We start from the raw sequence: 17,476 nt of genomic DNA, 5'->3' as shown, positions 1-17,476 counted from the left end.
ATGAGAATGTCTTGCTCTGAGATTTAGCAAAAAGACCACATTTGTTTAGTTTTTTGCCATTGTAAAACACACACACACACACACACACACACACACACACACACACACACGCTTGTAAATTACTTGAAGATGGACTGGCTGCTTTATTAACTGTAGTTGGTAGCAGCAGGTTGGAGATCCTGATTAGAAGGATGGCCTTACTGATGGGTGTGTTTATGGTACTTAAAAGGATTGGGTGTTTGACCAAAGTTGAACATTTAATGAAGGTACTCAAGATAAAAGTATTTCGCCAGTAGACTTTGATATTTTTACCGTGTATTACTTAATTATTTGTACTTGAATGAATGCAGTATCAGTGTGTGCTTGTGTGATGAATCTGGCCATGTGTTTCTCTTGTTAGTTTGATGAGGAGTTTCTAAGCAGACAGGAGGCACAAGCTCAGCTGATGAAGTGTGAAGAGAAAACAGCTGAACTCCAAGCAGAGCTCCAGGCCTTCAGGTCCCAGGTATATGACGGGCACTCTGTATCTATATTTTCAATGTCAAATTTTGTAAATTTGTTTTTATTCTGTAAAAAAAACAGTAAATGTGATTACTCAACAAAAACCTCTAAATGTAACATTAAATTTCAATCCAACTTTCTTTTCTTACTTTCTGTTACGACACGTTCTTGTTATTTTGGGGGTGCGGGATGGCGGTGGGTTTTATCCACTGGAGCCTGCAGTTTGGTTTGACATGGAGGCTGCTCTTCTGGCTAGCTGACACTAAGTCTAATGAGAACACTGACCGGTTCTCCATGTTGGCCATTTCTAATTCTGTGATCTCTATCCCATAAGAGGAAATTGTTCTAAAAGCAATTTATTCTGACAACCCCTTCAGCCTCACAATTGGGGCTCTCTATACTCCCCACCCCACCCCCCTCTCAACCCTCCAGAGAGTTGCTCCCACACCCTGGCACTGCAAGATAACTACACACTGGGAGAGGGGAGAGAACTTCCTTTTTATTTTCCCGATAATTTTTCAATTTTAGAGAGCAAACACAGAATGAATACTCAAATAGCACCTTGGTTCAAATGGTACATTTGTGAGTGCAGGTACACACACACACACACACACACACACACACACACACACACACACACACACACACACACACACACACACACACACACTTTGTCTTCTGTCATTGTCAATTCATGGCTGTCAGTCTCACTCTCACAAACACACTCGCACGCACAATTGTTAATTCAGCAAAGGTGTTCTTCCCTGTAGAGGCAGTGTCAGAGTAAAGGCCCACAGCTGACCTTTAGTGTGCGTCTTTAATCTAAAACGGGTGCATGGATCAATAAGCCATTTGCTCGATATGATACAATTTATAAAGCTTGTAGGCCGCTTACACCATTTGATTTTTAACTTTGGAAAAAGCAATCTTTGTGGGTATATTTTGAACAAAATCTGGGCCGTTTATGAGGATTTGGCCTTTGCTGGATGGTTGAGAGAACACGCCTCCGTCATCCCAGGAAAGCATACCATGTGCTACATACTTGGCAGAGGCTGTCAGTTGTCTGCTTCCATTTTTTTGTTCTCTGTTCTCCCTCATATTTCTTTGTTTTCCTTGAAATGTGTCTTCCTTGTTTATTGTATTTATTTGGGGAAAGGTTTCCTTAGTATCGTTTCACACACTGTAAAAATCCACCACCAGAGACACGCAAAATATTCTGCAATCAACTAGTTTTCATGCGAATCCAGTAAAACATAATCATCTTACAAGGTAAATGAGAATAATAATAATTTTTTTAAAAAAAAGAGCAAAAGCTACTTCAAAATACTGTCTGACCTTCAAATTGATAAAACAAAAAAAGAGAGAGAGCTGTGTAGCTTCATAAATGCCATGAAAAGGACATTAAAATGATTTTATTCAAAAGTTAAACTCTGACCATGAAGGTATCTTACACATCTACGCAGATAAGGGAATATGGAGTTGATCCTGCAGTAACGACAATATTAAATCTGTTGTAGCTGGATTAATCCTGCCATACTGAAAATAAGTCTTGCTGGATTTTAAAGATAAACTAAGTTTTTGATTTTATTTATGTATAGTTTTTGCATTACACTCACAAACTTGGCCAGCTATAGTTGTTCGGTGACTTGTTTGTGGACTCTTGAGCAAATTAGTTATCTTATAATTAATAAATACCCTGAGTAGACCAAAACCAAGAATTAATTGCAATAGTATGGCTCATAAATGTGTTTTTATAAGTTTTGCATTTTGAAGTTGGAAGTAAAGTTTTGTGGCATGGAGCCTTCGGCTGCAGGCTTTGGGATTTGGTGATTGATATTTAGTAATGATAAAAAAGTAAACTCAGTCTTGTGTTTGAGTGCTTCGCTCCCAGGCCGCTCAACAGTGCGTCTTGGGCATTTCATTGGCATAGTTCTTGTTCCAAGATCATTGCTTTAATTTTAGGCTACCATTTGCTTTGATGCAATAGTTGTTCAGAGTCTGGAGAGAAAAACCTCAACTTTCCCATTTAAAAGAGAAAAAAAAAAAAAAAAAAAAAAAAAAATCTATATTTTTTTTTGTATTTTTGACTTCCCTACATACATTTTTCCTTCTCTGTCCATCTAGTTCGGAGCTGTACCTGTGGGTCTGACCTCTGCCCAGGCTGGACCGACATTATCGTCCTCAGGATTCCCATCTGGTCCCCCACCTCCTGCTCCAGCTCTTGGGGTGCCAGCTCCCCCTCCTCCCCCTCCTCCGCCTCCCTTACCTGGCTGTCCTGCCGCACCTCCTCCACCTGGTATGCCTCCTCCATTTGGTGCCCCACCTCCGCCTCCTCTAGGGTTCGGCTCCCCGACCCACCACGCGCTGCCTTATGGCCTCAGGCCGAAGAAGGAATTTAAGCTCGAGACCTCCATAAAGCGCCTCAACTGGTCCAAGGTAAGACACTGCGCGATCTTTCTTATATTCATAAATCCCTATTTTCATGAGGTTTGACATGATATAGATGAAAAACACCACAGTACAATGCAGTTAAAATATAGCTCGCAAACCTGCAAACAATGATTTCCTGACTGAGTGTAGTATAAGCAGAGATATCAGAGGTTTTCCCGCTGTGCTGGATTCTGCTTTATGAAAACTTTGAGACAAGAAACTAAACATTTAGGCCAGACATTTATTGTGGCCCTTTTTTCTGCTCTATACTTTGTTCCTGATGTTTATTGGCGGCTCCTGAACAGTACAGATGTTTTCCTAAGAATCAAACAACAACTTTTTACCTCAGTGCCAAGCCACTAATGGTTGAAAATAACAGATGATCATATGCTATTGGCAGAGCAGACTCAGCGGTAGCACTACAGATGTTCTTCTCTGCAGAGTAATATTAGTTCACCCCGCGAGTGTTGTTAGTTTGCGGTTTGATTAATAATTGAATCTCAGATTTACATCAGTACAGGTGTTCAGCAAACGAAACCATATGCTTGAAATTTCAAGTAAACCTTTTAGTGGGTCATAAGGAGGACTGTCGTATGGTCCAGCTGTTTGAGACCCGCACATCTGGTTGTGTTTGTGACAAAGCTGTTCTGAAACTTCTTCAGTTACAAGATTTCAAACTTTCAACTGTTGCCCGTAAACAACGTAACAGAAGTGGAAGCAATGCCTTGACAAACTATTAGTTGGTCACTTTCTTAATAGTGCTGTGTTATAGGACTGGGCGATGTGGCCTTAAAATAATGCCACAATATTTCTGCGATAACAATATTTTTGACGGAATGACGAAATATTAAAACAAATATTTTGCTATGAATTTAATGAACATACAACTGCAAAAAAATTAAAAGTTATAGTTTTATATGTAAATGTAACAGTTTCCCTTCCAACACTATGTAAAAACGAACATATCACTGTGGTTTGTTGCGCATTTGATCTTTTGTAACTAAACCGGTGCCACACTGCTGATGTCGCTCCCGTTGTTGGATCAGCTGTCAGCCACGCTTGTTGTTCCTGTGCGTAAATTAGGCCTCGGACAAAACGAGGTCGAGCAACCACACAGCCTGCATGAGACGCCTGCAGTTTAGGCTCTAATTAAATCCCGGCAATACTTTAACAGGTGAAGGGCAGCGTTTTTCTCCGGTGTTTTCTCTCTTTTCATATCTCTCCTCTGCGTCTCGCTCCAGGCGACGATAAACAAAAATCCCACGTCTGCTTTTTGGTGACAACTCGTCACTCTTCAGACCTCAAACATTCGATCATCGAAGGGAAACTCCATGTAGAAAGACGGGGGTGTCAGCTGTGGTTTTCACAGCACAGATGCAGGTGGTTTGGACTCAGAAACAGGCGAGCGAGTCGCAGCACTGCAGCGAGGTAGCCGCCAGTAAGACATTGTGTCCCAAGTATTACGCATGCAACATACGCTATACCAGTATAACATCAGTTGTGAGCTCACATAGTGTATCTAGCGGATACAGGGACATCAGGGCACCCTATTACGTCGTATTTCAGATGAATCCAGCAGGACCCAAAGTCCTGAGGGGCCTGATTTTGGTCCGTCAAGTCTGCAGAACAATGTATGGATTTCTTTGCAGCAGTTTTTTTTTGTCTGAGCTTAACGCTGGCAGCTACAAAAATATGAAGAGTGGGATGTTGATTCTCCAGGACATCGGCAGTGATAGAAAACTTTGCAGATTACAGGAAGTGTTCATTTTGAAAATATGCCTTAATGGACCTTGAATTCAATTTACGGAGTCCTCAGCACAGATTTTTTTTTTTTCTTTTTCATATTTTGTGCATGTACTCACAAATTAGATTTTCTGATTTCATCACCACTTTGCCATTTATATCTGCTGGTCTGTGATGTGCTTACTGACTGAAAACTCTCAGCAGATTCAGAATTTCTTTTCGGGAAATACTGGTACAGTACTGAATGCGTAAAACTAAGAAAAAAAGGTATAAACATATTTATTATCAGCTTTCTTCTTGATTTTTTTTTTTTCTATTTAACATTGTGAGTCACTATTCATTCACTCCCTGTAATGTATCACTGTGCCTTTTGTAGCATTAACTTGTGACTAACATCTGATTATATTTGAGGTATTTTCATAAAAATTTGCGGTGTAGCCTGGTGTTAACTAAAAATGCTGAACTGTGGATGTGTGTTTTCAGATTCGTCCCCAGGAGATGTCGGAAAGCTGTTTCTGGGTGCGGGCTGATGAGGACCAGTACGCAAAACCAGAGTTGCTCAACAGAGTTGCTGTTACTTTTGGTTCACAAAGAACAGGTGCGCTTCATACTACATTCTTGTATTCTTATTTATTTAATGTCCATCTGCCAAACTGCTGCATTTGTGTTCTGAGAAGCCCGGTTGTCATTGACAGGCAGCTGTTTTCACACAACCAAACATTTCTGTGTAATATATTATTTAACTTATTCTTACATAATATATTTCAGTGTTCTTTTAGCGAGCTCCAACTTTTCCAAAAATCTTCTTTCGGAGAGGTGGTTCTACTCAGCTGCGTGTTTTTCCCCTCTCCACTTCACTTCCTCCTCCGTCTCTCTGTCTCAGCTTTCTGGCTCATGACTGCGGTTCTTTGGCCACAAACATTAGTGTGATGCTGGGGCTGAAAATGATAGGGTTTCTCGGCGAAGCACGAATAACAAAACCATGGTCTAAATTTCTGTGCGGTTTCAAATGTAGGTGGAGGTCTTATGAATGCTAAATGAACGAGAATGCTGCTTTCTAAATGCCTCACTTCTTTTTCTTTTTACAAAGATTCCTCAGCCTCTACCATTCCTGATATGTTATTTTACTGTACTAGTGGAGGATATGGACCAAAATAAGTTAAGTAAGTAAAGTTTATTTAGTGTAGCACTGTTCACGGAAATATTAGTAATAAAGCAATAAAGAAATTGATAGAATTAGTAAAAAAAACCAATAAATAAAACATATAGGAAACAGAAGGACCATAAAAGTTACCAAAACTTGACGGCATTGGGCGAGAACAACGGCTAGTTTGAGTATACAAGACTTCAGCTGCTTTTTAAACTTATCAATTGAGACCAAAGATCGTACATCTGTAGGAAAAGCGTCCCGCAGTGTGAGAACACGACTTCACATTCACCTTCTGTTTTTAGTCTCGAGCGAAGGACAACCAGTAAACCCTGATCAGACCTACGTGTTCTCCTGGTGATGTAAAGATGGAGCAGGTCACACATCTACATGTGCTTCACCATGCAGGGCTCTACGTGTGAGGAAAAGACCATGTAAAGAAGATATTATTGGTGTAATGTGAGTTGTTTTGATAGGTCGCGGTAACAACTTTGGAGCAGTGTTTTGGATCATTTGTAGATGGTCTTGCAACGTCTTACTGAGTCAGCTGAAATTTCCGGAGCCTAGCTGGGATTCTGTGAAAATGTGGAGGATCATTGTAAGCTTGGGTTGTGATACAACATACCTGATTTTCCCAGTGTACAGGTCAAGGATTTTATACGTTGATCAAAATATATTCCCTAATCAATCCTGAAAGCGTTTATTACAGCACTATCCCAATGTCAAATATATGCAGACTTGATAAACAGTAGTATTAAGGTAATGCCCAACTCTGAATAGATGATGTGAAGTGCCTCACATCTCATGTCTTTCCATCCTTTTATTAGTTTAAGTGCCAGCAGTTAGCAGCCTGCAGTCCTTGTTGTATCAGGTTCAGTTTTTTCGGTGTCACTATTCTGATGGTATTACTACATGATAAAACACCGTACAGCTGCATCCTCATACATTAGTATGGCTGGCAAAATCTGGAATATTCATGTAAGAGGTTGTTGGAATGATTAAGGATAGAGCAGTAGGTAGCAGGATATGTTATCACTTTTGTCCTCCCCTGTGCTCCGTCTATTAGTCCCTTCACTGATGATTTATTTACATGTCTTGTGTTTTCCTTCTTGCCTTGTCACTGGCTCAGCTAGCTTTTGCCAATTTGAATTATTCATCCAGGTGTTATCTACCTGTCACGACTCTATGCTGCTCGTCTCAAGGCACACAAGACCCCCCTACACACCAGTGGATCCTAGTTCTGTACTGTCAAGGTGTTGAATAATGGAGGCAGATCTAAACTGCAAACAGGTAGACAGACAGTCAAACAGGTGTTCTCTGGGGAGGACAAAGGAAGGATGTCCACTCGCAAACAATTGTGCTTTCCAGTTCGGGTAATGACCCAGAGCCTGCACACATTCACACATTCACACACTGAATTTGATTTTACTGTGATCATGAAACACACTTTTCATCCTATGAGGAGGCACTCAAACGCATTAGTGCCGTGCAGTGTGCCGGCTGCCTGCTTCGTTACTGCTCGTGGGTAATGCATTTTCAATTTGGCGAAAAAAGCCAAGAAACATTTGACGAAAATCAAAATCTTTCACATGATTTGTTTCCGTTCTCTCTGCTGTTTTCTTCCCCGCTTCTGCCCGTCCCAGTGGGGGTTGTAGGCGCAGCATGAATGGCAGGTTGTGCTGTCGGACCCAGTTGCTGCTGCTGCTGCTGTTGTGTGTCAGTGAACTCGTATGCATACGGGCACGCGGGCTTTTTCTTATTAACACAACCGTGTAGCATCGTGTTTCATCTCACTTAAGAGCAGCAGCATCTGGATCAGCATTAAACATTAAAAAGGACGCAGTGTGAGACGGTATTCACTCAGTTTTCCTCATTAAATATTCATTTATATCTCTTGAAACTTCCCTCTTTTGTGATGTTTGTCCCTCTTGCTGTACTTCTCGAAAGAGAATTCCTTTCACCCAGTACACAAACTGCGGAGTTAAGATTCGGTCTGGGAATAGTTTGTTATGAAACTGTCACTGTTTTATTTTCAGCAGACCACAACTAAATCATGTATTAAAAAAGATGCAAGTTTTTAATCATTATTCAAAGTGTTATGCAGAGATGTCCCGATTAAGTAGTTTTGCTCCCGATAAGAGTCATTTAACATCGAGTATCTGCCAATACAGAGCCTTACTTGTATCTTCTTCGATAACAGAGCTGCGAATTTTAAGTTCATCAAAATATTAAAAACTATCAAATCTATGTCCTTGATAATTAAACGTGTCTGAAATGCACAAAGAAAAAATATCCTGCCTGTTAAGCTGCCCCTTCATGTTGTTTTTTTTAACATTTATATATATATATATATTCTTTAACAAATAATAATAAAAACATCATAATTCCCTTTTAGTGCAGCTTAGTTTAATTTCTTTTTAACAAAATAGCCAAGTAGACAAACTGAACAATATCTTTAAAAATAGCTTTTATCGATTCCACTTAGTGTAGCATAGCAGCAACAAATTCAAAATGCCGATTATAATCGCATTTCCTCTTTCAGTTTGGGTAATTGCTTAAATTTAACCTTCACAAACACAACAGTCACTCTACCAGTTACCTGAGTGAACTCATTGTAGTTCACTGAGTGTTTATTTTTTTTTGGTGCCATATCAAATTAGTTGTATTGAACGCCGGTGTAACTACCGCCTTGGGAACTGCTTTCATTGCAGACATTACAGGCTATTGTGCTGCATTCATTTTAGCTTTTGAAGTATTTCTATACTGCATACATACTAATGTGCAGTATAGAGCTAATACTAGTGTAAGTTTAAATGTACAGTGTGTACTTCGCTGCTGTAGTCAGAGTCATAGTACACAGTAATTACATACTAATCGTCAGTCTTTTATTGTTGTTAGCAACAACTAAAGGAGCATTCTGACAAGTATGCCTATTTTTAACATAGTCTATGTATTTTGTATGCTTTTTCATTTTCATGTTTTGTATATTTTCAAACGGGGAAAGCAGGGCTGTCGTCACACACTGTTTCACTAAAAGTGCTTGTGACGTCCCACACGTGGCTTTGACTTACAAATAACTATTTAGCCTACTTTGTTGACAATTCGGAGGTGTTCATCGTGTATTGCCATTCGACCTAAAAGCACAGAGATATGATTTTTGGTCCATGTCACCCAGCCAACTCTCCATCTCTCTAGCCCAGTAGCTTACATTTCATGGTAGATGGGTTAAAAAATAGCAACCTAGAATGAATGTAATAAATCGTGTGCTTGCTAGTGGATGATTATTTATTAAGGAAGCATTTGAAAGGTTCTCGCTCCACTGGGATTTCACCCAGGGTAGAAGTTTTCTCTCACTCGCATATTTACCTTTTAACATTCACAACATATATCACACATCGTTTTCATACAGGTTATATTTTGTCATTTGAAAGTTTGTTCTGTAATCCTCTTGTTCTGTTTCCTCCTCCTAAATCTATCATGTCCTAACAACTCAGTTCCTTTTATTGACTCGGCCAAAATTACCCTTAATTATTTGGCCTGCAAAGAGCAGCACAGATCAATCAATTATCCATCGGAAACAGTCAGACTAAAAAAGAAATAGGCCTCCCAGACTTCTTGTAATCTTTGTTCTGGCAAGGTCTTTATAGTTTATATTGTTGCTGGCATCTTAAACTTGCAAGACAGAGAGAGAACGATTGTAATCCTGAGTCAGACACTTGTTCTTTTCTTTATTATTCTTGTCTGTTTATGTACTATTTTATCAACCTCTTTATTTGTTTGTGTTTTGCAGCTTTGTAGAAAAGCTGTCTTCCAGTAATCTTCAATACATAGGTTTATTTTTCTTTTACCTACCACTACCTTTAGTCGTTGCAGGTATTCAGCACTTGCATGTCAATGAGTCTAAGCTATTTTTCTATGGAACTAATTTCTGTTAAGCACCTGAGGTCAACTAAATGTTCCCTACTAAATTTACTCTAAAAAAGACCAAGCCTGAATATTGTGGCTTTATGAAAAAAAAATAAAAAATATGACAACAGGAATCAGAGCTGAACCTCAAATTCTTCTGGTCTCTGTACGTTGTGTTTGGCATCATAAGTGAATTTTGCTAACTGCTTAGACCACAACCTGATAGACGAGCAGTAAGCACATTCAATGTACATCCATTCAAGGCAACAACTTAATTATTCCAGAGAAGGTCACCTGTACTGACAAGACAATGCCTCCAATAGCTTTGTGCGTTGGCCCTGTTTCAGTCACTTGTCAGATAGCAAACAAATAGGTGTCATGTCATGTGTTGTTGGGTTTCAAACATAGCAACACAAAATAGAAAAAACAAGTATAGACTCTGTGCAAAACAGCCAACAATGTGGCTTTGTAAAGGTTGCTCGGTAAAAATGTGTGAGACATGACCGTGCCCTTTGAACATGATTGGAAAAATAGCCATTTGATGTTTAGTAGTGAAAGCAACATTACAGCAGATTTTGAAACCATTAAAATTCCAGTTAAGATTTAATAAAAAAAAATATTAAAAAGGCTCAGTAAGATAATTTTAGTGGAGAATGTTGCAGTTGAAATCATTAGAGTGGACAATACGAATGACCTTCATAGAGCAACAGAAATGAAATGAACCTAACAGCTTAATTTGAGTTCAAATAAACTACAACTCCGTATGATGGCAGTTGCTTTATAGAGATTTTACAGGAAACTGTAAATAAGGATTGTTATTTTATGCATAATTATTATTAGTGACTACTAGAAAGAAAACATCATCACCTCTGCAGCCTCACAAATTTGTTGTTTTTCCACACGATCCAAACTGGAACCAGCTGGAACCAAACCCTAATCCAGAGTGGAGTTGCTCTCAAGTGCTCCTGAATTGAAAGCTCAGACAGGGAAGGCAACTCCAGCCCTGCTGCTTTTGTATATCTTTCTGCTTCGTCTTTGCTGTCTGCTCTCTCTTACAACGCAGCTGCCGTTCGGCAGGAGTCAGTGCATGCAAGTGGAGAGCTTGGCTTGTGGAAGATGAAATAGCTTTGGACTGGTGTCTGTCTCTGCTTGCATTCACAAAATAATAAAACTCCCCATCAACTTTTCAAAGCAAGAGAAATAAGAGGCGTGGAGTGAATCTGTCTCGTGGATGGAATGTCAGACACTCAGCTAGCCCCTCACTGTTTCTCCTGCGAACCTTTTGAGGTGAGCCCTTTCAGGCAAATTGGGAGGAACAGTTTGATTATCTCGAGAGAAAAATCTTTTTTCATGGATGAATTCCTGAAGGAAAGAAAGTAGGTCTAACAGAGGCACCTGTACACTACTTGAATAGCGTTCTACTGACCATTTAGTCGTAATAGACCTGTGTGGGATTCAAGATTGCTCGTGCATAGTTTCTCAATAAATCCTCATTTTTATGTTTACGTCAATAACTACAGGTTTTATCATTAGATAAATACCCGTAAGCCCACCTCCAGTCACATGCACACACGTGTGTTTCTCATGTCTATTTACCTCACTTCAGCATTTCGTGTTTCCCTGGTTGTTTCTCTCTGCTGTCCCTGTGAGAGCCTGGCCACTTCATGCCATTACAACTCCGGGCACGCAGTTCTTTTCCTTCCTTCTGGCTTCCTCAGATGTTATCATTTTTACTTTGCATATAGCTGAACAGTTATATTTGCTTATTTCATACAGATTAGATCTCACATCATCTGTAGGGTAATTTTTCCACAAAGATAGATAATGGGAATGGTTTACTTTTACATAAATAGCGATTTAGCGTAATATTTATGTTATTGTTTGTAGCATTCCCTTCTCAACGCAGGCCAAATTACAGCAACCTCCGATACTGTTCAAAAGTATTGGAAAAAAATAGTTCTCTACTGTCACACATCCACTTTCAAATGGAGCGTCCTTAACTACGTTTTACTTTTACGACTTTTACATAAAACAAGCAAGAATTCACGGCCTCACAAAAAAAAAGAACAACTGAGAAAGCAAAACCAAATGAATGGTCACGAACTGTTTACAAGCTGAAAATAAGAGAAGCATTTGCAATGTTTAAATACATACATTTATTATTTATATTCAAGGTAATAAAGAATATAGTTTTTCTCTGTCTTGTTGATTACTAATAATCAGTATCGGTTTTGAAAAACCATATCGGTCGGCCACTAGGTTCTCAGTACTGATTTAGTGGGGTGGCCAAACCTTTGCATATGCGACAGTTCATTTTTTCTTCTTCCCTTTTTTATGAAATAAATAGTAACACTGTTTGCTGCCAGTGTTTTACTTTATATCCTTTCATTTCAAAAGTGAACAAACATGTAATTTGCCCCCCACACTTTTGCACATGACTGTATATTAACTGTCTTCATTGAAGTAATGTGCATCTTAACCAACATTTGGAAAGGACCCGTCTTTATATTTTAACTTGAACATAATTTTACCGATAGCGATGATTTTGAAATGTCAACCACATTTCAACGAAAAGGCTGCGGAAAAAGAAATTGTAATAAAAAAAGTTTTTAAATAAACTCTCACACCCACAAATGCACAATAAGCAGCGCTCAGATATACATTTCCTTTGCTGTAAAAATGCCTCTGCAAGTTGTACCATTTGAATATTTATTACATAGAGCAGGCTGGTCATAGCTTTCAGGTTGGATATGAATATTGAGGCATTTAACAAAGTTAATTATTCGATCCATAAGTATGTTTTTTCTCATTGTGATTAATAATCATAGATTATAAATAAAGCGTAGTTAATGATGCTACAATGTCTGCCCCTGAACTCAGAGCTTTAATCTGCTCCCCTGACATGTGAAGGCTTTAATTGCTGTCTTTGTGGTTACTATCTCATTTGCTGAGGGTAGAACCCATCAGGGGAGGGAAGAGTCCTTCTCAGGGCTTCTTTAAGAATCTTCAAAAGAGAGAGAACTGAAAGTGGCATAAGCGGTGGCGCTATATTGTAATTCATTGTAACAAATTGTCTGCTGACCCGTGCAGTGAGTAACAGTGAACTGCCTGTACAAATGATGCATTTTCATAGTGATTCTTCAACTTTCATGGCTGCGCACATATCAAACCGACTTTGTGTTTTGTTTTATGGAATTCTTTTTGTTGGGTTTATGCAGAGGAAAATATTTTTGTAGAAAATATTCACATGCACTTCAAAGAACTGGACATCAATGAGAAAATTGTTTATAGGCTGGGGAATTATTTCCTGCCAAATACGACGCAGACACTTCCAATCCTGTTCTAAACATCCCATCAGAAATTCATGTCTTTTTCGCTGCAATCACTGCTGCGAATGTGGACAAAACATAATTACTCATGTGCTAAACATTTGACAGACAATATAAGTGTGTTAATCCATGTAAAGCGAGCAACCAATCAGTGTAATATTATGTTCCATTCAAACAAGGCTCTGACCTGTAATGTCTGACGTGATTCTAAGACTGTCATTAGCTCCCAGCGTCATTAGTGACTCAATTCACTCATCACTGCAAGCACATTAACTCTTTTTCCATTAATAGACAGATCTAGGAATTGTGTAATTTTCTGTCATCACAAGACACTCTGCTCTTTCTGCTTTTGACAAGTCTATTATTGTGTGGATATAAAGTAAACCTGAACTGTCCAAGTTCTCAACAATTGTATTTTTCCCTTTTAATGCATACAGAGTCTCTCTGTGCTCTGTAACATCTCTTTATGTCTCATGCTGTGCTTTGTTGTCTTTTTGCTTACAATGAAATATCTGAAAATAATCATTTCAAACTTCACTAACCATCTTTTCTCCTTTTCTCTTGTTTGCTCTTTCTGTGGTTCTCACCCTTTCTTCCCTTGATTTTTCTTCATGCTGCAACCTCTGCTTGGCTGCTTTGCTTCTGGATCTGCCTCAATGTTTGCTCTGGAACAGAAACAAAAGGTTGGTATTTATTTATTTTTTTAACTATAACCCTTGAGTTGCTCTTCTCCTCAACTTAATACTACCAGTGATAATACAGGTAAACTTTGTGAGATGGAAACTTGCAGATGAGTCAGGCTTAACAGGTCCTCGATTTTTGTTTTGTTTCCAGAGCCTAACTGCATTAGGTGATTGCACTAAAATAATAATCAAGAGTACCTGACATGGTTGGATGAAATTTGTATATCTGTTTAGATTTTAACACGTTGAGGTCCTTTAAGGTTTTCTAAAATCTCTCCTTTAATGAACCTCAAAAACACAAAGTGAAGGAGTGTCTCATTCACTTTTGTAAAATAAAAGAACATATCATTAAGTTGCAGATTTTAAGAACATTCTGTCTGTTTCTTTAATTTCATAATTCTATACTCATTGCTCAATACTTTTCAAAAGTTTATGCCATGGCCTGAAAGAGAAGTCCATTGAGCCGGTTATTAATTGATAAAAGTAATATAAATATGTTTTTTTCTGATCATAAAACATTTGGTAATATTTTTGCAGTGTGGAGTAGTGACAGTTAGTTGATGATTTATGTAACTTTAGTTGATTAATAATTATTGACTGAGTTAGGACTCAATGTTCAATCTATCCAAATAAAAACTTTTTGGCATTTTACAAAGATATAATTTCAACACTGTTAGAAAAACTACTCAGAGGCTGGATTCAAAATCAAACATATCGGACATTTATTCCTGTAAGAAGGAGCAAATACATGTACACTCAAAGAGAGGTGTCCAGCATTGCTTAAAGTCCTTCCTCTGTAGTTCAGCTTTTATACAGTGTTACAAACAGTTGACAGTTACTCCCACTTCCTCTTGTATGTCTGGTTTTGTAGCCAGTACGATATAGTACTAAGTGTGGCTGTAGGTCACAAGATAGAGATACAGAGACGTTGTAACTGAGACAATAGAAACTTGTTGTGCAACAGATAGATAAATATTTTACAAGCCTGATTATATCAGTTCATTATTTTTCCATCAAACACTATTAGCCAGTAAATAAAAGAATGGGTACTGAAACAAGTAGGTAGAAATATTGAGAATTGTTTTGTAGTCCAATCATACAACTTTGAATTACATCTCGGACTGTGATATACCCGGAGCTTCTTGGACACAAATCTTCCCCTTTTTTGGCATAGTTATATTTTGATAGTAATTAATGGTAGTTTTTAATATCATAGGACTTTTGTGTGATATCCATTTTTAATTAAATTAAAAACGCAGGGGTGTGAAAGAAGCATTTTCACTATATACTTCACTCCATACTTCTTTTTACTCTGACTTCTCCTTAGCTGAACAGAAAAGGAGACAAATAGGGAGAAACAAACAAGCAAATGTAGTAAGTGGACGACCGGAGAAAATGCTGGCAGTTCTCAGAAGTTTAAGCAATTTCTGTGATTTCACGGATGGCCTCTAGAGAAGCTCTTTGAGACCATCAGTGTCAAAAGAAAGAGATGAAACATGTATAGCAGGGCTTTTCTGTGGGTGTTACTGAGAGAAGAGGAGGAAAATCATAGAATATTTTAGAGACACTGGCAGGTGGGAATTTAGGGATATGAGGGACATGTCCCCTTTTTATTGCGCTACTCATGTCTCATCTGTTTTTTTTTGTTTTTTTTTGTTCTGCCAGCAGTGTGGTTACTTTCTTTGACTTCAACTGTATGGGCACCAGTTAAAACAAACAGGAGACTACTGCCTTTCTCCCACTCTGCCTCTCCTTGTTCAGTTTTTTGTGTTGAAACATGAAGAGAAGTAATAATGCAGCTCTTTATGACAAGTAAGATGGTAGGTAGGTAGGTAGGTAGTTACTTTATTAATCCCCGAGGGGAAATTTTTTTCACTACAGCAGCATACAGAATGGAGATGGGATGGCGTCTATTAATGGGGCAGCTTAAGTTACATGATAAACTATAACTGGCTTTGACTACAGACCCAGTTCATTGTTTAGGATTAATTCAGTGGTAGTTTGTTCCATTTGGGAAATAGTTTTATTTTTAAACACACAAATTTCTGTTTTTACAAAAAATAAAATAATTTACTTGGTAAACCTGCTTGTTATTATATGAATATATTTTGTCACATTTGCATTGCTAGTCTAAGTATAGGTATCTTAATTGACATCTGGAATACAGCAGCTCTTTCTTTCCATCTCTCTTTTTATCAAGAGAGGGCAGAGAGAAAGATTCGTTGCTATAGCGCTAAGAAAATGCGAAACAACACAAAGAGAGGCTGCCCTTTCCTGCGGCTTCTTTTCAGCTAATAAATAACATCCAATTAGACGAAACCCTCAAAGATCACAAAATCAGTTTGCCATTTCTCCCCAGGATACAAGCGTCTGCTAATAACCTACCTCTACAGCAAAGCTGCAACACTGCAGGATGAGACAAAAAGAAGGAGAAATTAAAGGGCATTTGAAAATGCAAGTGTTAAAAAATTTAGCTTTTTTTTACTAACCATTTATAGCCTATCGTCTTTTATTTTTGTGATTAAGTGAAAGATGAAGTCCTTAATGAATTGATACAAACCTGCAACACTTTTTATGCTTAGGAATTGAGCAGGCATTTAAGCAGCATTGTGTCCTAAGATCTGGATTCAGACCCGGCATCTTGTGTGCGCGCGCGCGCGTGTGTGCGTGTGTGTGTGTGTGTGCGTGTGTGCGTGTGTGTGTGTGTGTGTGTGTGTGTGTGTGTAGAACGAAGTCCTTCTTAAGGTGAAGATAAAATATTCATCGTTATTAACCTATCACTGGATATTTTTTTCTTAATTGTGTTCACCCAAAGTATGAATGTACCAGTTAAGAGATCCAAACTAAAAAACATTTTTTTTCAAAAACAAGAAAAACAAGCTTTATTTAAACAAGTATTGCATAAAAAAGTTTCCAGTGCGCTATATTTACTGTATTTATTCCTTCCAGCTCTTTAATATTCCTCTAAGGACTCTTAGTAACCACTAAATACCTAAATAGAATATCCAAAATATTGTTTTCAATAGTAACTTGTCATCACAGCCTGACCAATACTGGATTCAATACACATCCGCCTCCAAGACATGTTTGGAAATGGGTATGTTATTCAACATAAACATTTCAATTTGGTTATTATAGAACCGTGTCCATGATACTGTGTGTACTGACAGCAGCACTGTAGATAAATGCAGCAGTAATAGAACCTCTCTGCTCCAGCTGTGCACCGCTGGGTGAAAATGTAGCACTGGGGCGGTAGCACAGCATTTGTGTGGTCAGGGATTTAGAGCTATGAAAAGAGGATCTTCCATTGTTGACTTGAAATCTATAGACCAGTTATTAAATATATCCACACACTGTGTATGTAGCGATATTGCATTGGTTTGATCAAGGCAAACATTGTAATCCTAAATTTGCTTTAAGATGATTAGTAATAATCAGCGTTAGTGTGCTTCTCATTGCCCTGCTGGGCTATTTGTATCTCTGTACAATTTAATATAATAACGTATTCAAATTATGTTTATTAATGGTAGTTAGACTTAACTAATCATCTAAGTTTATTTTTTAATCAGTTTGAGGAATCACAGACCACAATAATTAGGCTTGTGAAAGTATGCAGTTTGGTGTGTGGAACATAAAAGCTCCACAAACACCGTGAGGGAACGGATATTCAAGACTACGATACGATGCTTCAACCATGTCCTCTTTTTATTGTTACTTACCAGAGCACACAATGGCAT

The 17,476-nt window shown here is 38.3% G+C and overlaps 1 protein-coding gene across 1 annotated transcript in view; it reads left to right on the top strand.

Annotated features, from left to right (window-relative positions):
* Positions 1-17,476, top strand: part of LOC138213419 (protein diaphanous homolog 3-like) — a 154,665-nt gene that overhangs the window by 34,909 nt on the left and 102,280 nt on the right. Inside the window, exons 14-16 of the mRNA XM_069174499.1 lie at positions 401-505; positions 2,626-2,937; positions 5,158-5,272. Of these exons, the coding sequence (XP_069030600.1) occupies positions 401-505; positions 2,626-2,937; positions 5,158-5,272 (532 nt within the window). The remainder of the gene's footprint in view (positions 1-400; positions 506-2,625; positions 2,938-5,157; positions 5,273-17,476) is intronic.

Source organism: Embiotoca jacksoni, unplaced genomic scaffold, assembly GCF_022577435.1.
Source record: "Embiotoca jacksoni isolate LCO1_2020_lvr unplaced genomic scaffold, fEmbJac1.0.p SCAF_6, whole genome shotgun sequence".
Classification (NCBI taxonomy): Eukaryota; Metazoa; Chordata; class Actinopteri; family Embiotocidae; genus Embiotoca; species Embiotoca jacksoni.
This window is presented reverse-complemented; position numbering and strand designations above follow the sequence as displayed.